At 58.2% G+C, this 15,684-nt stretch overlaps 1 protein-coding gene and 1 long non-coding RNA gene across 2 annotated transcripts in view; one reads left to right on the top strand and one right to left on the bottom strand.

Moving 5' to 3' along the window:
* Positions 1-3,566: 3,566 nt before the first annotated feature.
* Casz1 (castor zinc finger 1) overlaps positions 3,567-15,684 on the bottom strand; it is a 52,548-nt gene continuing 40,430 nt past the window's right edge. Inside the window, exons 12-19 of the mRNA XM_052178164.1 lie at positions 15,490-15,644; positions 15,187-15,309; positions 13,974-14,312; positions 12,326-12,524; positions 11,410-11,581; positions 9,812-9,963; positions 9,550-9,691; positions 3,567-7,045 (exon numbers count right to left, since the gene is read on the bottom strand). Of these exons, the coding sequence (XP_052034124.1) occupies positions 5,919-7,045; positions 9,550-9,691; positions 9,812-9,963; positions 11,410-11,581; positions 12,326-12,524; positions 13,974-14,312; positions 15,187-15,309; positions 15,490-15,644 (2,409 nt within the window). The 3' untranslated portion in view covers positions 3,567-5,918. The remainder of the gene's footprint in view (positions 7,046-9,549; positions 9,692-9,811; positions 9,964-11,409; positions 11,582-12,325; positions 12,525-13,973; positions 14,313-15,186; positions 15,310-15,489; positions 15,645-15,684) is intronic.
* Positions 6,416-11,032, top strand: LOC127681670 (uncharacterized). Its single transcript, XR_007977145.1, has 3 exons — positions 6,416-6,482; positions 9,577-9,717; positions 10,589-11,032. It is a non-coding gene; the product is annotated as an uncharacterized LOC127681670 (long non-coding RNA).

Here is a 15,684-nt window from a genome sequence, read left to right as displayed (position 1 = left end):
GGTGTCTTGACCAGGCCTCTACCCTGGGGACTGACTGACACTGCTTCAGAGCCCAGGGAAGGAAGAGACAGGCTGGAGTCACCCTCAGGAGCATTCTGAGGTCAGGGCTGCTTTATCTTGGTCTAAACACTTCTGTGGGACACCAGAAGAGCAGGGCCCAGGCTCCACTGGGAGTACCAGGGAGGTCTTTCTAATCCAGACCCACCCAGTCTGGCCAAGTGGCTAAGGGAGGGATCTTAGTGGTACCTCAGGATCCTTACACAAGGTAACATGCCTGTGTTGTTGCACATTACATATGGCCACGGAGGCGGGCCGCCTCCACAGCCCTGCCTACATAGCTCAGCCTCAGATCATAACCCCAAGACTCTTGTCAGACCGAGTTTGAAAGCTCAGCCTACATGTTGGGGTGACTTTACCTGAATGACAACCAGATCTTCATGGTTCACTTTCCTTGAAGGCTTTAAAGTCGGTGTCCTCCCATAAGAGGTCCCTGAGGCTTATAAGGTCCCTAGAGCCTTCACTGGCTGTGTGGTGAGACCTGGAAAGACTTTAGAGAGATAGGGATGTTGAGTCCAGTCGCATGTTCCCGCTGCCCCAGAGGCCGCAGCAGCAAGGACTGCTGGAGCCAGCTCTGGAGAGCCCCTTAAAGGACAAGGAGACCCCACGTAAGCAAGCGGAGCAGCGGACGCTCTGGCTTTACGGGCAGCTGCTTCCCGACTTACAGTACAGCCAGCAACCCCGCCCTTCGTTGAAAAGTTAAGCGGGAAATTCATATAACACAGTAGTGTCCGTTCCCCATGCCCACGGCAACCTGGCACACTGGCATACTGTCTCGGAGCTTCTTCCCTTGCCCTGGCTTGGTGGGCTGTGATCTGTGGCTGCCTCTGGTTAAACTCTGCTGTGCTTTTTATGCCCGTGAATGTGCACATGAAAGCCAAAGACAGGCTCTGGTGCCACCCTCAGGAGCACTGTCCACCCCCTTTGAGACCTCTTTCCTTGGCCGACTGGCTGGCCATGAGCCTTAGCAATCGCCAGTCTCTGCCTCCGCGGCGCGGGGTTACAGGCGCGCACCTCCGTGCCCAGTGTTGTTATGTGAGTCCTGGCGATCAAACTCAGTCTTTGTGCTTGCCGAGGAGACGCTCCAGTAGCCAAGCCAACCCTCCAGCCTCCTCTGGGCGTGTGTGTGGCGCGCCCATCACCTGACTGTGCCATCCTCTCCAGGGCACTTTGCAAGGGACCTGTATAGATTCAGGGTGCAGCAGTCGCCATCTAAAGGCTCAGGCAAAGCTACAGACTGTACATTTTGAGGCAGGCAGGTTTGGTGGAGAAGTGGGGAGCCTCCTTTTAGTTATGTGATCCCGCAGAGGCCAAGCAACTGCCCTCCACCCCCAGGAAGTCCCTTTCTGTCAGCTTACCCCCAGGTCGGGACAGCACTTGCTGGAAAGGATGGCATAGGTGCCCCCCATCCCTTCTGCAGTGTCTTCAGATTGCAGCGTTCTGGGGGGGGGGGGTCTTGCTCCCTGGAAACCTGGCCTGTCTGTAGGCAGCAGAGTGCTCACCCTGTGTCCTGGCTCTCGGCCAAAGCCACCTGTGGAGCTGGGGCCACCTCTCATGACAGTGGATAGACACCGGTGTTGCCCAGTGGCCTGGCATCCGGAGCTGGGGGCGGGGTCTGCTCCAGCTCTGGCCCCATTACTGGAACACCCTGGCCAGGGCTGTCGGAAGGAGGCTGGTGCTGAGCTCAGCTGCAAGCCCGCACAGCTGTCTCCAGCCCGTTCCTCGATGCTACAAAACTCTTGAATTTGCCCCGGATTGGGTGTCAAAATGTCACACCACCACTGCTAATTAAAACCCAAAACAAAAACGTGTTTTATGGCATTTCGTACCAAGTCGAACAGGCCACAGGGGATGTCGTGGGCCTTGGGCCTTGGGGTGGAGTGCCACCCGCGGCAGCTAGCTCTAGGGGCAGGGCTGGGACACTATCTAAGTGGGCTTCTGTACCTGAAGCAGGCCGTGTGCCCTTCCTGGTCCTTCAGGGATAGCAGTCCATCTCTGGAGGGACACCTAGTGACTCTCCCTGGACGCTGTCTGAAGGTTGCTAGGAAGCTGGTTTCGGTTGGCCAAGGTCTAGCCAGGCCCAGAAAGCGTAGGGACAGGAGATGAGGGGGTATCCGGGGAGGTCCATCATGATTAGTGAACTGCCTAAGTGCACTAAGTGCCTAAGCTCACGTTGGCCCCATGAGTCTACCCCAAAGTCCGCTCAAGTCCCGCCCTGATGACTACTGTGCTGTACCCAGAGGAGGCCCCGAGGCCGCCCCACCCACCAGCCTATCACCAGCTGAGCTGAGACTTGGCTCTCTGCCTCCCCTCAGGCCCCATGGGAAGCCACGCAGCCCACCAGGGCCTGTGAAGCTCCAATAAAGGCTTTAATTTGTTGAACTTGTGTTTTATCCCATAAATTAGTCACTGTTTTATTTAACAGAATCAAGATATCCACAAACAACAGGCGAGTTCCAACTTGAACATTTTAATAAGACCAAAAAAAAAGTCTCTATTTTCATGTCTGTTAGAAACATACTTATGTAAATAGCCTGTGGGCTGAGTTCCAGGAGCGGAGAGACGGGTGCTGAGCTGTGCCGGAGGAGAGCCTCTCTGGTGGGCAGCATACCCAGCCTGGCATCAGCGGGCGAGGCTGTGCACACTCTGGTCCCTGTACCCACACTGGCTGGAGCCTGGGTGTACACCAGGCTCCGCGAGGGGCATCGTGCACTGCAAGGACCCAGCTCTATGAGAAAGTGGCTGGCAGGAATGTGGCAGTCAGTAGGGAAGACCATGGCGGGCTCTAGATTCTCTTCCCGGTGTCCTTGGGCAGCTCTGGCCTCTTGGAGGCCAGCTCACAGTGGGACCAGCACAGTGAGGGTGAGGCCGAGGCCGAGGGGCAGGGTTGGGGCAGAGGCCACGTGGACCTCTGGGAGCTGCACAGCACCTGCACTAATGCCCAACCTGGCAGAAGTTTGAGCTTCCAGAGGTGTCGTCAGCCCAGGTGCCACTAAGGTCAGCATGAGGCCCGGGCGTGAAGGCTGCAGACCCATCACTGTTCCTCTGCATCTGCAGCCGTGTGCTCTGAGCAGGAGCCTCGCCAGCATCCGGATTGGATCCGGGTACGTGCTGTTCCCAGACTGGGCAGGTCCCTGCAGGAAGAAGGAAGGAGCTGAGGGGTTCCCTTGCCAAGTGGCAGTCCTATAGGCCCAGAGCGTACACAGGAGGGCTGGCCAGAGTGCAGGGCCTGGGGAGGCTTGGTGCTTCACTGCCAGGCGGCCCTCTCCAGGAGCAGTTCCTGAGGCTTAAGTGGGGTTCAGGTGGGGTTGAGGGGGGAGCAAGGCCCGAGCCCCTCTCTTCTCTCTCTAGCAAATAGTGGGAGAACCTGGCCTTACGCCCAGAGGCAAACTAGTCTATCCCGGCACCCCCCCCCCCCCCGCCCTCTGGACTTTAAAGTGGCCAAGTGTCCCCTCCTCTCCCTGGGCTAGTATTCAGACCCTGGCTGTGTTCTCACACGTTGGGTCATGGCCAGCCTCGGGGATAATTTTAAAAATAAAAGATAACGTGATGGATTTTTTTTCCAGTTTTTATTGAGTGAAAATGTCAAACCTTGCATCAGTCATGCAAAAAAAATCAAATAAATAAAACACATATATTAAATTTCTAATAGCACTAAATTCAAGTGGAAAAATATTCAGTTCTTAATAACCAGGTGCCGAGGAGGCCAGATTCAAGTAATCAGAGCACGCGCTGTTCAGTTCGGTTTCATGTTCTGCATTTTTTTTTTGTCTCAAAACCTCTCTATATATCTCTATATATCTATATATGTATATACATATAGATATATACACACATATGTGCATACATATTACTTTTATATTTATATATATACACATACATAGTTATAAAACATTAAAAAGAGCATTGGTGGATCAGGCATCGTTTTCCTCACAGAAAGAAAATAAAACAAAAATTACACATTAAAATTCAAGATGAGCTAGCAATGGCTTATAGTCCTAATGTGCAATATGAGGCTTACAAAAGGCTAGACTGCGCACTCTCCGCGGCTTTTTTTTTCCTTTTATAATTTTTTACTTGATTTTGCAACATCGAAAAATGTTTCTTATTTTGTTTTGTTTTCTTTTCCTTTACAAAACTCCTTCCACAGAGGCAGAGTCCTGTGGTAGGTCAGAATCTGGGCGAACTCTCAGCAGCAGCGTGGCGTCTCTGGCAGGGCGGTTAGAAATCACCGCGTTTCCCGTTGGGTGCTCCCATCTCCCCGCTCTACCCTCCCTGCGCCCTCTCCAGTTCAGGTGGTCCTGGCTTTCTAGCTGTGGGCAGCCAAGAGGGGACACGCGCACACACACACACACACACACGGACACACTCACACACACACACATACACACACTCAGAGTCAGATAAAGAAACCCGCTGCCCCATTTGGGCACGCCCCCTTTGAAGACCTGTGGGAGGGGCTTCCTGCTGGCAACTCCAGCCTTCACCCCTTGCGGGATTGGCCTGTTTTCTTCCAGCCTGGCACTAGCCAGAACCCGGCCGCCCGGCCGGAGTGCACAGGTTTACCCCACAAGCCCGGGGCAGGCAGCCTGCCCCCTACCAGAGTCTGGAGCAGCCTCTGGCCACCAAGTGCCCGCAGGTGGGCCCTGCGCGGAGTCTAAGCGGCCGCATTGCCTCCAGGAAAAGGAACCAAATCTGGGTGGGCTGAACCTGCACAAAAGCATCCCAAATCAAATCATGAAACAAAACCGGAACGAGAGAGAGAGAGAGAGAGAGAGAGAGAGAGAGAGAGAGAGAGAGAGAGAGAGAGAGAACCCTATAAAGCCACACGCATAACCAACAGAAAAACCCTCAAATGTTAAATTAGCTACAAACTTGTATCAAGAGAATAGTCTTTTTTTTCCTTGTCTCTACAAAATTCAAGTTAAGAGTTGGAATCACGCAGCCCCCATCAGTGCTAGGGTGAGGACAAAGCCTCAAACTGAGGCCGCTAAAATAAATGCAAAACAATTCCACAGGAGCAGTTGCACTCGGGTCCCCAATCCCATGGCTGGGCTGGAGGCAAGGCAGGCTCCCCGCACTCACCTGCTTTTCGTTTTTTGTTTCTTTTCCATCCCCCCCTTCTCTATTTGTTCTATGTAGAATAATAACCTTTACAGGAAAAATACTGTACAACTTTCTTGGTTTTTTTTTTTTTCCATTTTGATTAAAGCCAAAACCAGTCGCATCCTTCCTGTTTGCACCAGAGTGGCTGGGACCCTCGCCTCCAGCCCCCCCCCCCAAGCTGTGCCTGCTTTGGGCCACAGCCTCGATTTGCTGGAGGGTGGGCTGGGGCCTGAATGTCACCAGACCCGGACCACAGCTTGGGGGCGGGGATGCCGGCTCGCTGCTGATTCCATGAGATTCCCTCCGTGTCCCTGTAGTGTCACCCGTGCTAATGCTGACCCTTCGGCCGGCCCTCCCCCGAGCCAGGGGGAGATCTTAGCTGCATTGGGGGGGGGGGGCGGAGGACAACCAGATGCTACAGGAGCCTGCCGCCCCCCCCCCACAACCCGGTGACCCCCACGGGGAGCCCCTGAGCAAACAAGGACCTGGCGTGTGGGTACCGAGAGGCGTGCAGGTCAGCGCTGCCACCCCGACACAGCACCTGCTATTCCCTGAACACCCGCTCGGGCGGACGGGCGGGGAGGGCGCGGGCGGCCCGGAGCACCAGAGGGGTCCCCGCCTCTGCCCTGAGACGGACTCGGGGTCCGGAAGCACCGGCGGGGCCAGGGCGCCTCGCTCCCTGGGGTGGCCCAGCGGGTCTGTACACAGGGGTTCACATACAGAGCAGTTCTAGAGGGGGCTGGGGTGCGCGGCGGCTAGGGCGACGCGGCGGTGGGTGCGGGGCCGGGACCACCCAGGGCCGCCAGCGGGGTCCGCGCGCCCGCCTCGCCCGCAGCGTCGGGCAGCGACTCCTCCGAGTCGGTGCGCAGGTCCTCGTCGTCGTCATCTTCATCATCCTCCTCATCGTCGTCGTCGTCCTCTTCATCGTCATCCTCCTCGTCGTCCTCAGCCTCCTCCTCCGGCAGCTCCAGCTCCTCCTCGTCATCCTCTTGGGAGGACTCCCCAGCGGTGGCTGTGGCTGTGGTGGTGGCTGCGCCGGGGGCGGGGGCGGGGGCGGTGGGGGCGGCAGGGCCATCCCGAGTCCCCGGGGCGGTGACAGGTGGGCCGGGGTCCCCCGTGTCTCCGAGCAGGCCTAGGCCCGCGGCCGCCGTCTGCAGGAAGAGCAGCGAGCCCTGCTCAGCGGCCAGCGTGAGCGAGCCGTCCAGGCTGACGGGCGCCCCCGGAGAGGCCGCGGGAGGCTCCCCTCGCTCCTGCTTCTCGTGCTTGCGCTTGTGCGAGTCCATCTGCGACATGCCCACCACTGTGTGGCGGCAGCCCGGGTAGGTGCAGTGGAAGTGCGAGCACTTGAGCTTGTACTTGCAGTCGGGCACGGTGCAGTCGGCGCTCGAGCTGAACTGGCAGAAGCCAGCGGCGCTGATCACGTCCTGCTTGCCGTGGTGCTTGCGGTGCGCCGTGACCTTGGTGCTGTCTGTGCAGCGGAAGCGGCAGCGCAGGCAGTGGAAGTGCGTGCTCGTGCCCGAGAACGGGCAGTCGGCGAAGTGGCAGCTGAGCGAGGCCTTGAAGCGCTTGAAGTCGTCCAGCACCAGGTTGTCCACGCGGTCGTGGTGCTGGGCGTGCTTGTACATGTGTGTGCGCCCGCAGAACTTGTAGCCGCAGTTCTCGCGCGTGCAGTGGTAGTGGGTGACCTTGAGTGAGAACTGGCAGGCCGTATCCTTGCAGTCCTCGTAGAGGTCAAAGCGCCGGAAGCCCTCCAGCATCATCCCCTCGTCCAGCATCTTCCGAGAGGAGGCTGTCTTCCTTCGCTTGCCAAAGGGAGACATGTCCTCGATGATCCAGAAGCGCTTTTTGGCCCCTGAGGCTGTCGGCATGGAGATGGTGTTCCCTGGGGAGTAGTGGAGAGAGGTCAGCATGGAAGGGGTGCCCTTTTGGCAGCAGGACCCACGTGGGCACCATTCCCAGGGGCACACCCACACAGGGCCCCTGATCCTGGCATGGTGGCCAGCAGACACCGCTTAGAATCAACACCCTGGCTCCCCCTGGCTGGGAGCCTCGCCCACGGCCCCCTTGGGAACAGCGGGGAGTCCCCGGCTTCCTCTGTCTTCTAGGTCTACAGGATGACCACACAGGCATGGGGGGTGGGGGCAGCTCTGCTGCTTCCTGGCTAGTTTGGGTGGGAAGTGAGGACGCGTCCCAGCGATAATTGAAGCTGAAGGGGAGCTGGGAATCTCGGTCAGTGGAGTGTAATTACCCAAGTTGGACCCGGGCCAGGACGCCATCACACGCCTGCCTCTAATGAGGGCCAGGCCAGCTCCCTTCCTGCCAGCTCCCAGTCTCCGGCTGCCTGCTTGTCTGTGCAGGGGGAATTGCCTCCTGGCAGCAGAGATGCCGAGTGCCCTAGGCCATGGGACTCTAACTCCCTGTCCCTAGAAGCATCTTCTTGATACCAGAAGTTTCTTTAAGATTTTGGATTTCTCTGCCTGGGCTGAGGGTCCCCTGGGAAATACCAAGAAGGCTCTGCTGCCCTCTGTGTTGGGGGCCTTTCCTGAGGCCTGAACCTGGGAGCCCAGCAACGAGCCAGGCTCTCTGACAGCCAGCCCGGTCCCACCGATTCTCAGGGATCTGAAGGACCGTGGCCGCAGTCTTCTCTATGCCTTCCTGGGAAGCAGCACCTGAAGGCAGCCGTGGGGCGTCCTGCTAGCTGCAGAGGCACTGGGGACGAGGCAGCCAGTTCTAGCATTCTGTCACATTCCCCGCAGCCAAAAGACCCCAGGCCAGGCCCTGCCCAGGATAGACGGAAGGAAGCATCTTAGTCTGAGCCTTCCCAGGGTGCCTGGCCACCTACCACTCAAACTTCTGCAATAGTATATTGGAAAAAAAGGGAGGGGGATCTTATCACCCACTCTGGGCAGATGAGAGAAATCAAGAGCTAGGATGGTGCGGGGGCATCCAGGAGGGGGCGACGGGGCAGCTCGGGTCTGGAAATCGGTGGTGGACAGAGCACTGCAGCTTGAGGGCTGCTCCTGTGGGCTTCTGCCTGAGTGTGTGGGCTGAATTCGTTTCGACCTCCCCAGGGCCACCAGCTCTGGGGATGGGACAGCACCTAGGCTCAGTCAGAATGTGAAACAGGAAAGGATAGACAGAGACCTGGGGGTAATGTGTACCCAAGCACACCGTTCCCACAGGGCTACTGGACATGGGGTTGGGACGGCGAGGGTGATCTCTCTGCCACTGAGCGCTGGGGGAGCCTGGAGGTTCCGTAGTAGGGTCTCTTCTCCCTGTCTAGCCTTGGAAGAGGAAGGAGGCCCAAACCTGGCCAGCTCCAAAGCGAAGTGAGACTCACACGGGCTCTGCCCTCACGGTGCAGTGCCAAGGACCTCACTGGTCACCTGGCAGGCCCCTGGCAGGAATCTGTTCTCGGAGGTATTTGGCTGCTAGGGGTGTGGGGCGGCCTGGATGACAGCCTTGAGTCTCAGCCAGGGTGTCAGACCCTGGCAGGAAGGCATGTTTGAGTTACCTGCAGCGTCCTGAACTAGGGGGGCGTCCCCTTTTACTGGAGTTGGACTGGCAGTGGTGGGCGGGAAGCTGGACGGGCTGCCGATGGGGTGGGCCAGGCCCCGGCTGACTCCCAGAGTGGCACCGAGCAGAGAGTAGGACAGACAGGAGGGAGAGAAGAGGCATGGGAGAGGGGGGAGGGGGGGCCGGAGCACAGACGGTGGGAAGGATGGAGTCAGGGGGGGCGGTGCAGCCCCACGAGCGGCAGCCTCATCACCAGCCGCCGCCGCAGGAGGAGGAGGAAGAGGAGGAGGAGGAGGAACCGGGCAGCCTGGAGGGGATGGAGAAAAGCAGAGAAAAACAAAACGAAGAACGAACAAACGAACGAACAAACAAAAACAAAAACAAAAACCCAAATGAGAAACCCAATGGCCAAGTGCAGCATGGAAATATGTGGACAGATGAGCGGAGAGGATCGGCAGGAAGGATGGGAGGGGCCAGAGGAGAGAGGCTGTCGGTGCAGTGTGGGCAGAGGCCGGGGTGGCACCAGGTGCCCGGGGAGGGCCCTGCGGAGGACAGGGTCAGTCGGGAGGCAGGAGCCTCTCGGGGGCGGCTCTGGGTTCTGGATGGAGGCTGGGACTGAGGCCAGGAGGAGGCCGGTACAGGGGCCATGCTGCTTTCTCTGGGGCTAGCGGGACAAGCCCTGGTCCCTCTCTGGGGAAACCGAAGTGATGTGGGGAGGGAAGGCAGCAGGGAGGTGGGCAGGGTGGCCGAGAGGCCTTAATGCCCACTGCTGTGCAAGCTCGCCTGCTGCAGTCCATCCTGGCCACCTCTGGAGGCCGCCTGGCTGGTGACCTGTGTCCTGAGAAGTCACTCGCGGGGCTGGGCGCTCACCTGTGGCTGTGCTCTCGTTACCCACAGGGGTGCTGGAACAGCTGCGGTCCATGGTGGACGACTCCGAGGACGCCGCGCCGGGGCTACAGCCTGTGTAGTCCAAGCCCTCGTCGGTCTCCACATCCATTAGGCTCGGGGGACCCTGGAAGAAAGGAGAGGGGTCCTAAGGTAGTTGCCCACGGGTTCCTTAGGCATCATGGGTCGCATGGGTCCTCGCGCCTAAGAGGAAGGACGGTTGAGCCGTGGGGGGTGGGGCTCTCACCTGGGATGGGGGCACCCGGTCGAAGTTCTTCCCCAGCATCCTCCGCATGTGCTTCCGGGCGTGCGAGGTCATCTGGTGCTTGAGGAGGAAGGAGAACTGGCAGCCTTCCCGGATGCAGTGGAAGTGGCTGTTGACTTGATTGTACTTGCAGCCTGAGGATTGAGATGAGCACAGCGGCCGTGAGCCTCCCTGGACAGCGGCTGGCCACAGAGGTGGTGTGCTTCCTAAGCAGGCGGCCTTTGGGAGAATCCCTGTAACTAGCTCGTTCCAGGAAGCCCAAGTCGGCCTGGCTGTCTAATCCCCGGCCTCCTGTCTGGCTTGCACAGGAGCCTAGTTCTATGCACTCTTCACTGAAAAGCCATGGCCGAGGGACCTTCGGGAAAGGCCCTCTCCGCAAGCCACCTTGGTTAGCTTGGCGGTCGGCTGCTCTCCACCCTGCCTCTGTCCCCCCCACCCCCCTTATGCTTTGCTCTGTGCTGAGAACAAACAGAGCCCTTAAAGGCACCAGCTAAGGGCAGGCAGGCAGGCGAGGGCGTGCCCGTTGCCGTGGCACCAGGCGGCCAGGTGTCTCATGTCACCTCCCAGCTCTGTCTGGCCCCAGCCACCTACCAAAACCACCAAAAGCTGAGTAAACAGGACAGTCTCCAGAATCCCCTGACAGCTGTAAGGCCACCAGGTGTGGACACCTGTCGCTGTGGACACTAGCCCTCCGCAGTCCAGGGATCCTTCCCCAGCTAATACTTGAAGGAAAGATTTGTTCTCTTTTTCTTCTGGCAGCTAACTTGGAGTGTCTCGCCCCGAGCCTTCGGAGGGCCGGGAATGCAGCTGGCTCTAGCCTCCATGAACTCGCCAAACCCCTGCCACCACGACCACAGGACCAGGAGAAGCCTGGCCTGGAGACACCACATCTACCAACCCACCACTCTCCATTTTCCAGCTTCTGGTCCATTCCTAGGAAAGTCCTGCCCCACACCTGCAGGTCTATAGACATTCGCCCCATCCCGAGGGTAGAGGGTGAGGCTCTCTTCCCTACAGGATCAAAGAAGGAAGGCATCAGAGAGGCATCGGAAGACGCCCGCTGCGCGGCTCAGAAGCACCCATAACCTCTGTATCTCCTGTGCATCACGGACTTCAGCAGAGCCCATAAGTACTTGACCACGGGTTCCCGGCAGTAAGCTTAATTGTAAGCTAAAGGCTTTAAAATGTAAATAAATAACTGAAATGAACCAACAACTCGTTTTGGACAAAATCCTCAAAACTAAAGAGCTCACGGGACGTCCAAGTCTTATCTGTCCACTCGGGGAAGCAAGAGTACCCGGACTGGGGGCCAGGGTGCAGCCCCAGGGTGCTGTCTTGGGGTGGGGATGATGCTTGGGGCCCCCCTCACTGTCTTTCTGGGACGTCTGAGCTCTGACGTTTCACAACCTGTCGGATAACACGCGGCGTGTGATGTCTGTGATATCTTTCACAGATGATAGGGCTGGGGTGGTGACAGCAGGACTGAGTACCTGGAAAGGTGGCCTAGGCCACCAGGACCCCAGAGATCAGAGCTGCGGTGCGCCCTGCTGCAAGTCCCTGCCCACCCACGGCCTGGGTACCTAGCCTTCCGCACTCCTCGCGCTTGGTGAAGTATCTGAAGCCGTTGGCTGCCCGCCGCTCGGCCTTCTCGTGCTTCTTTATGTGCCACGGGAGTTTGGTGGTGACGTTGGTGACAAAGTAGCAGCCTGTCCGCAGGCAGTGGTAGTGCCCGCGCATCCGGAACTCACAGTGCTGCGGGAGGAGGCAAGGCAGCAGGTCAGGCGGGAACATCTCTGAGCTCCTGCTTGCCTCTGCGCCATGGAAGGTTCTCTGCCCCTGTGTTCTTCCATGCTCAAAGGTAGGAAACACAATCGCGTGAAGCAGTCTGTCTGCTTTGTCACTTCATTAGCACACCCTGTATCTCACCACACCCAGAGCAGATGTCACTCATCGGATTTCAAGTTCGTCCCTGTAAGGCCAGACCTGGGCAGACATCACTAATCTACCCCAGCACTCCTGACCTAGGCAGACATCATTAATCTATTGTAACTGTCTTTTCTCCACATTTAGACCTTACCTGTGACTACTCAGGCAGCCTACCAATCTTGGAGACTAGGTCTTGAAAGAGAACCTGATCTGTCCTTTCTGCCAGGCATGGACTGTTCTATTTCTTTATCCAATGAGCCTATTTTAAAATTCTAGGCCTCTAGGGAAAGGGGGCATAGCTATTTCCAGTATGGGTACAAATGATGTCAAACACATGGTGGCTGAGCTAGCATTTAGTCACCACTGGGAGTTAGGCCTGAAGTGACAGCCCTCACCAACTGAGCATCAGTCTGGACCCCTGCCCAGGGGCCTCTAGGGGCTCTGGGACAGACAGCGAGTGTCCTTTCCAGTGTCTAGTGCGGGCCAACTTAAAAATGGTGTGAAAAGCAGAGTCTCTGCCAGGAGGCACTTGCCCCGGGCCTCGGGCCTCCCCTGCCCCACCTCACTGACCTGGTTGGGACACAGGCACTGCAGGGAGTAGTAAGCAAACTGGTCTCGCACGTTCACCAGGCTGTTGCTGGGGTTGATGTGGTCCAAGCAGTGGGACTCGGCCTTGCCCGAGGTCTTGCAGACGTACTTGCAGTTCCCGAAGAGACAGTGGAAGTGGAACTTGCTGGCGTATTTGCAGTCTGTCGCCAGGCATGGATCGCTAGAAGGAAACCACAGCCCAGAAGGTCATTGGCATCCCAAGCCCTCCCGCTGATGTCCTCTCTTGGTTGGTATTAGGGTTCCCTCCTCAGTCACCAGGAGTGTCATCAAGGAGGAACGCGGTGGGGGGGGGGGGGGGAGTCACCCTCCTGTTCAACGGAAACATTCACCTAGAGACTACAGATCCCAGCATGCATCCCTATCTCCTTTTGGGAACTCTTGCCTGGTAGATGGGGTTTGCCACAGACAGGGTGCTCAGAGCAGTGCATGCTGGGACTTGTAGTTTCCAAGGCCACACCTCAGGATTAGAGATAAGAGGACTGCAATAACTTCTTGGGCATAAAAATAATGGAGAGTGCTGCCATTCCTGGCTGGGTGCCAGCAAGGGCTTGGCAAGACATGGCACTGCGTGGATGTGGCTGACTGACAGACTGCAGATGGGTGGGCAGTTCTACCAGGAAGTGCCACTACTGTGGAGTGTGAGCAAGCAGTAACTTGTGCCTGGTGTCAAATCCTGCTAGGGCTCACAGCTGCTGGGACATCCCAGGGTCAACTGAGGCCTACAGTGCCCGCCTACCCAGAGAACTTAGGGGCCTGGGGAGTGGTAGGGGCCGGCGGAGGTGTGAATAATGATGGGGGTGGGGAGCTGGAGCACCCAGTAGTGTCTCTGAGGGTCGAGCGTCAGGGAGTTGCAGCCATGGGTGACTGGGAGCCCCCAGGCTATGGAGAGATGTGGTCTCCAGATAATGGACCCATGGTGGGAGCTCTGGCTGTGCAGGAAGCTAAGGAGGCTGCCACATGAGGGAAGGGAAGGGAGATGGGGAAAGGGAAGAGACAAAGAGCCCTGTACCCTTCCGTGCCATAGGCCCAGCCCCAGGGTCTCAGAGAGGGAGGACAGCTGTTACTCAGGTGGTATAAATAATCCAATTTATTACTTTTTATTGAGAACAGGAAGCCACACACTTTATGATACAAAGTCACCGTTCTCGCCGCAAGAAGCCACCACCATTAAGTGAAGAAGGTTCCTTCCACCCCCTGACTGCTGTGTGGCCCTTGAGGGGCCTAGGCCCTGCTCGCACCCATGCCTTCCCTGCCCTATCGACTCGGCCTGGGTGTGCACCACAGAGTTGGCCAGCAAGGCAGGCCCCCCAAGGGAACACAGCCTTTTTGTAGGACAAGGAAGTTTCCTGAGGAACCAACCCCCTTTCCTAGCTCTCCCCAACCGGTCCTGGCAGGATCCCAGCGGCCCACTGCAGAGAAGGCCGCACGCACCCTCATCCCCTACCTACTGGCAGCTCGGAACAAGTGTGCTACAGCTGGAAAGCTAAGTCCCGGAGGCGAAGGGCAGCCAGTGTGACTCTGTGGTGTGAGGAGCAGGGCCTCCTTGCTGCCCTGGCCACACCCACTCCCAAGACACAGGGACAGGCGCCCGGCTCACAGAGGGACTCACTTGTCCTGGAACTGGAGGAACCCGGGTTTGACCTGAGGCTTGGCGCTCTCTAGAGACGTTGTCGCCAGGGACGAGGTGGGCAGGTGAGGCACTGACGAGGGGATCTGAGGCATCTGGGGTATGGCGGAAGCCAGCTGCTTCCAGGCGAGGAGGGTGGGGGTGGAGGGCACGGAGACTGGGCTGGGAGCAGGCCCCTCCAGAGAAGATCCGGGGACCATGGGGCCAGGAGGTGCCGGCGGGGACGAGGGTGCCAGGGGAGGTTTGGTCTCGGCAGCAGAGGCCGGGAAGGAGGCCTCTGGGGTTCCCTTCGCTGTCCCTCCCTCCGTCCTGAAGTGGAAGCTGTGGGAGACAGAGGAGGGTGTCTCAGGACATGAGTCGACAGGAACAACGGCCAGGTCAGCCGTTCCCAGTCTGGGCCAGCTTGGAACGTCATGTGACCCGATCACAATGGGGCTTAGTGATCGCATGACCCTCCCTGAGCAGAGGGACTGGAGAACAGATCGTAGGTCCCACTATCGATCTGACTCTGGGCTAGACTCTCACTCTGTCAGCTACTGATGACTCCTGAGCTCCTCCCTACACCTGGGCCATGTGTGAGAGAGTAGGCCTGTCTCCTCAGAGCCATCCCTTCGAGAGGGCCATCTGACGCTCACAGGGAGCAGGACATACACTTGGGAGGCTCTGGTACAGCAGCTGGGGAGGAGCCCTGACATGGACCTAGGGAAGTTTAGAGGGATGGCCTAGGTGGAGCTGGGCGGAGCTGCTTTTCAACTCTGGAAACTACAGAGACGCTGCAACCCACTGGGCTGAAGGAAACAGAAAGGTGTCACGTGTCGTGTCGCTAGAAAGGCCTCTCTCTACCCAGGGTCCCTTGCCCTGGTTCCAAACCAAGTCTTTCCAGCCCGGCTCTGGCCCTTCTAAACGCTCTTCAGGCGTCTGTGCAGGGTAGCTATCCGCCGCTAGGTCTGCAGGGAGCAGCTAGGGCTCCAGGGCTCAGTGTGTGGGGTGATGGAAGCCTGCCCCCTTTCTAGGGGTAGCATCTGTGAAGAACTCAGGTCTGTGGCCTGGTGACTGCTGCACTGGGGTATTGCTTAGAGGGCGGCTAGAGGCCTGTGCTACCTCCACCCCCATCAGGTCCAAGGCATAGCATGGATGGGACTGTTTTAAGGGGCCCCTCCCCTCCCTCCCCTCCCCCCCCCAGGCCCTCACTCACTTTGCGTGTTTGATGGCTCCATCCAAGGTACTGAAGAGTGCACCACACTCCTCCACCACACAGTGGAAATGCGCCTTGTGGAGGAAGTCACACTGAGCGTCGCAGAAGTCCTTGGTACCAAACCTGGTCAGAAAGAGCTCAGCAGTTAGAGAATTTCAGCCAGAGGTGGGGCCTTGGCCACCAGGGTGGATCAGAGCAAGATCCTCTGTCCCTTGCTCCCATGTCCCACCTCCCACCCTGACCCCGCACCCCTGCTCCCCCACCCCCACCTTCGCCGCCTCACATTCTCTGTGGAGCCCTCACCTGCGGAGATACACCTTCCAGGGCTCCGACAGCTTCTCTTGAACTGCTGCCTTCACGGCCTTGCCCAAGAAAGGCGAGGACTCCCCAGCGGGGCTCCCCTCCACTTCCGTCTTGATGTTCAGCAAGTTTCCGAGGCTGGGGTTGCACTGAGTCATCTGCAAGTAGAGGTGAGCTTGGAGCTGGGGAAACCTCAGG

Source organism: Apodemus sylvaticus, chromosome 3, assembly GCF_947179515.1.
Source record: "Apodemus sylvaticus chromosome 3, mApoSyl1.1, whole genome shotgun sequence".
NCBI classification, from domain to species: Eukaryota; Metazoa; Chordata; class Mammalia; order Rodentia; family Muridae; genus Apodemus; species Apodemus sylvaticus.
This window is presented reverse-complemented; position numbering and strand designations above follow the sequence as displayed.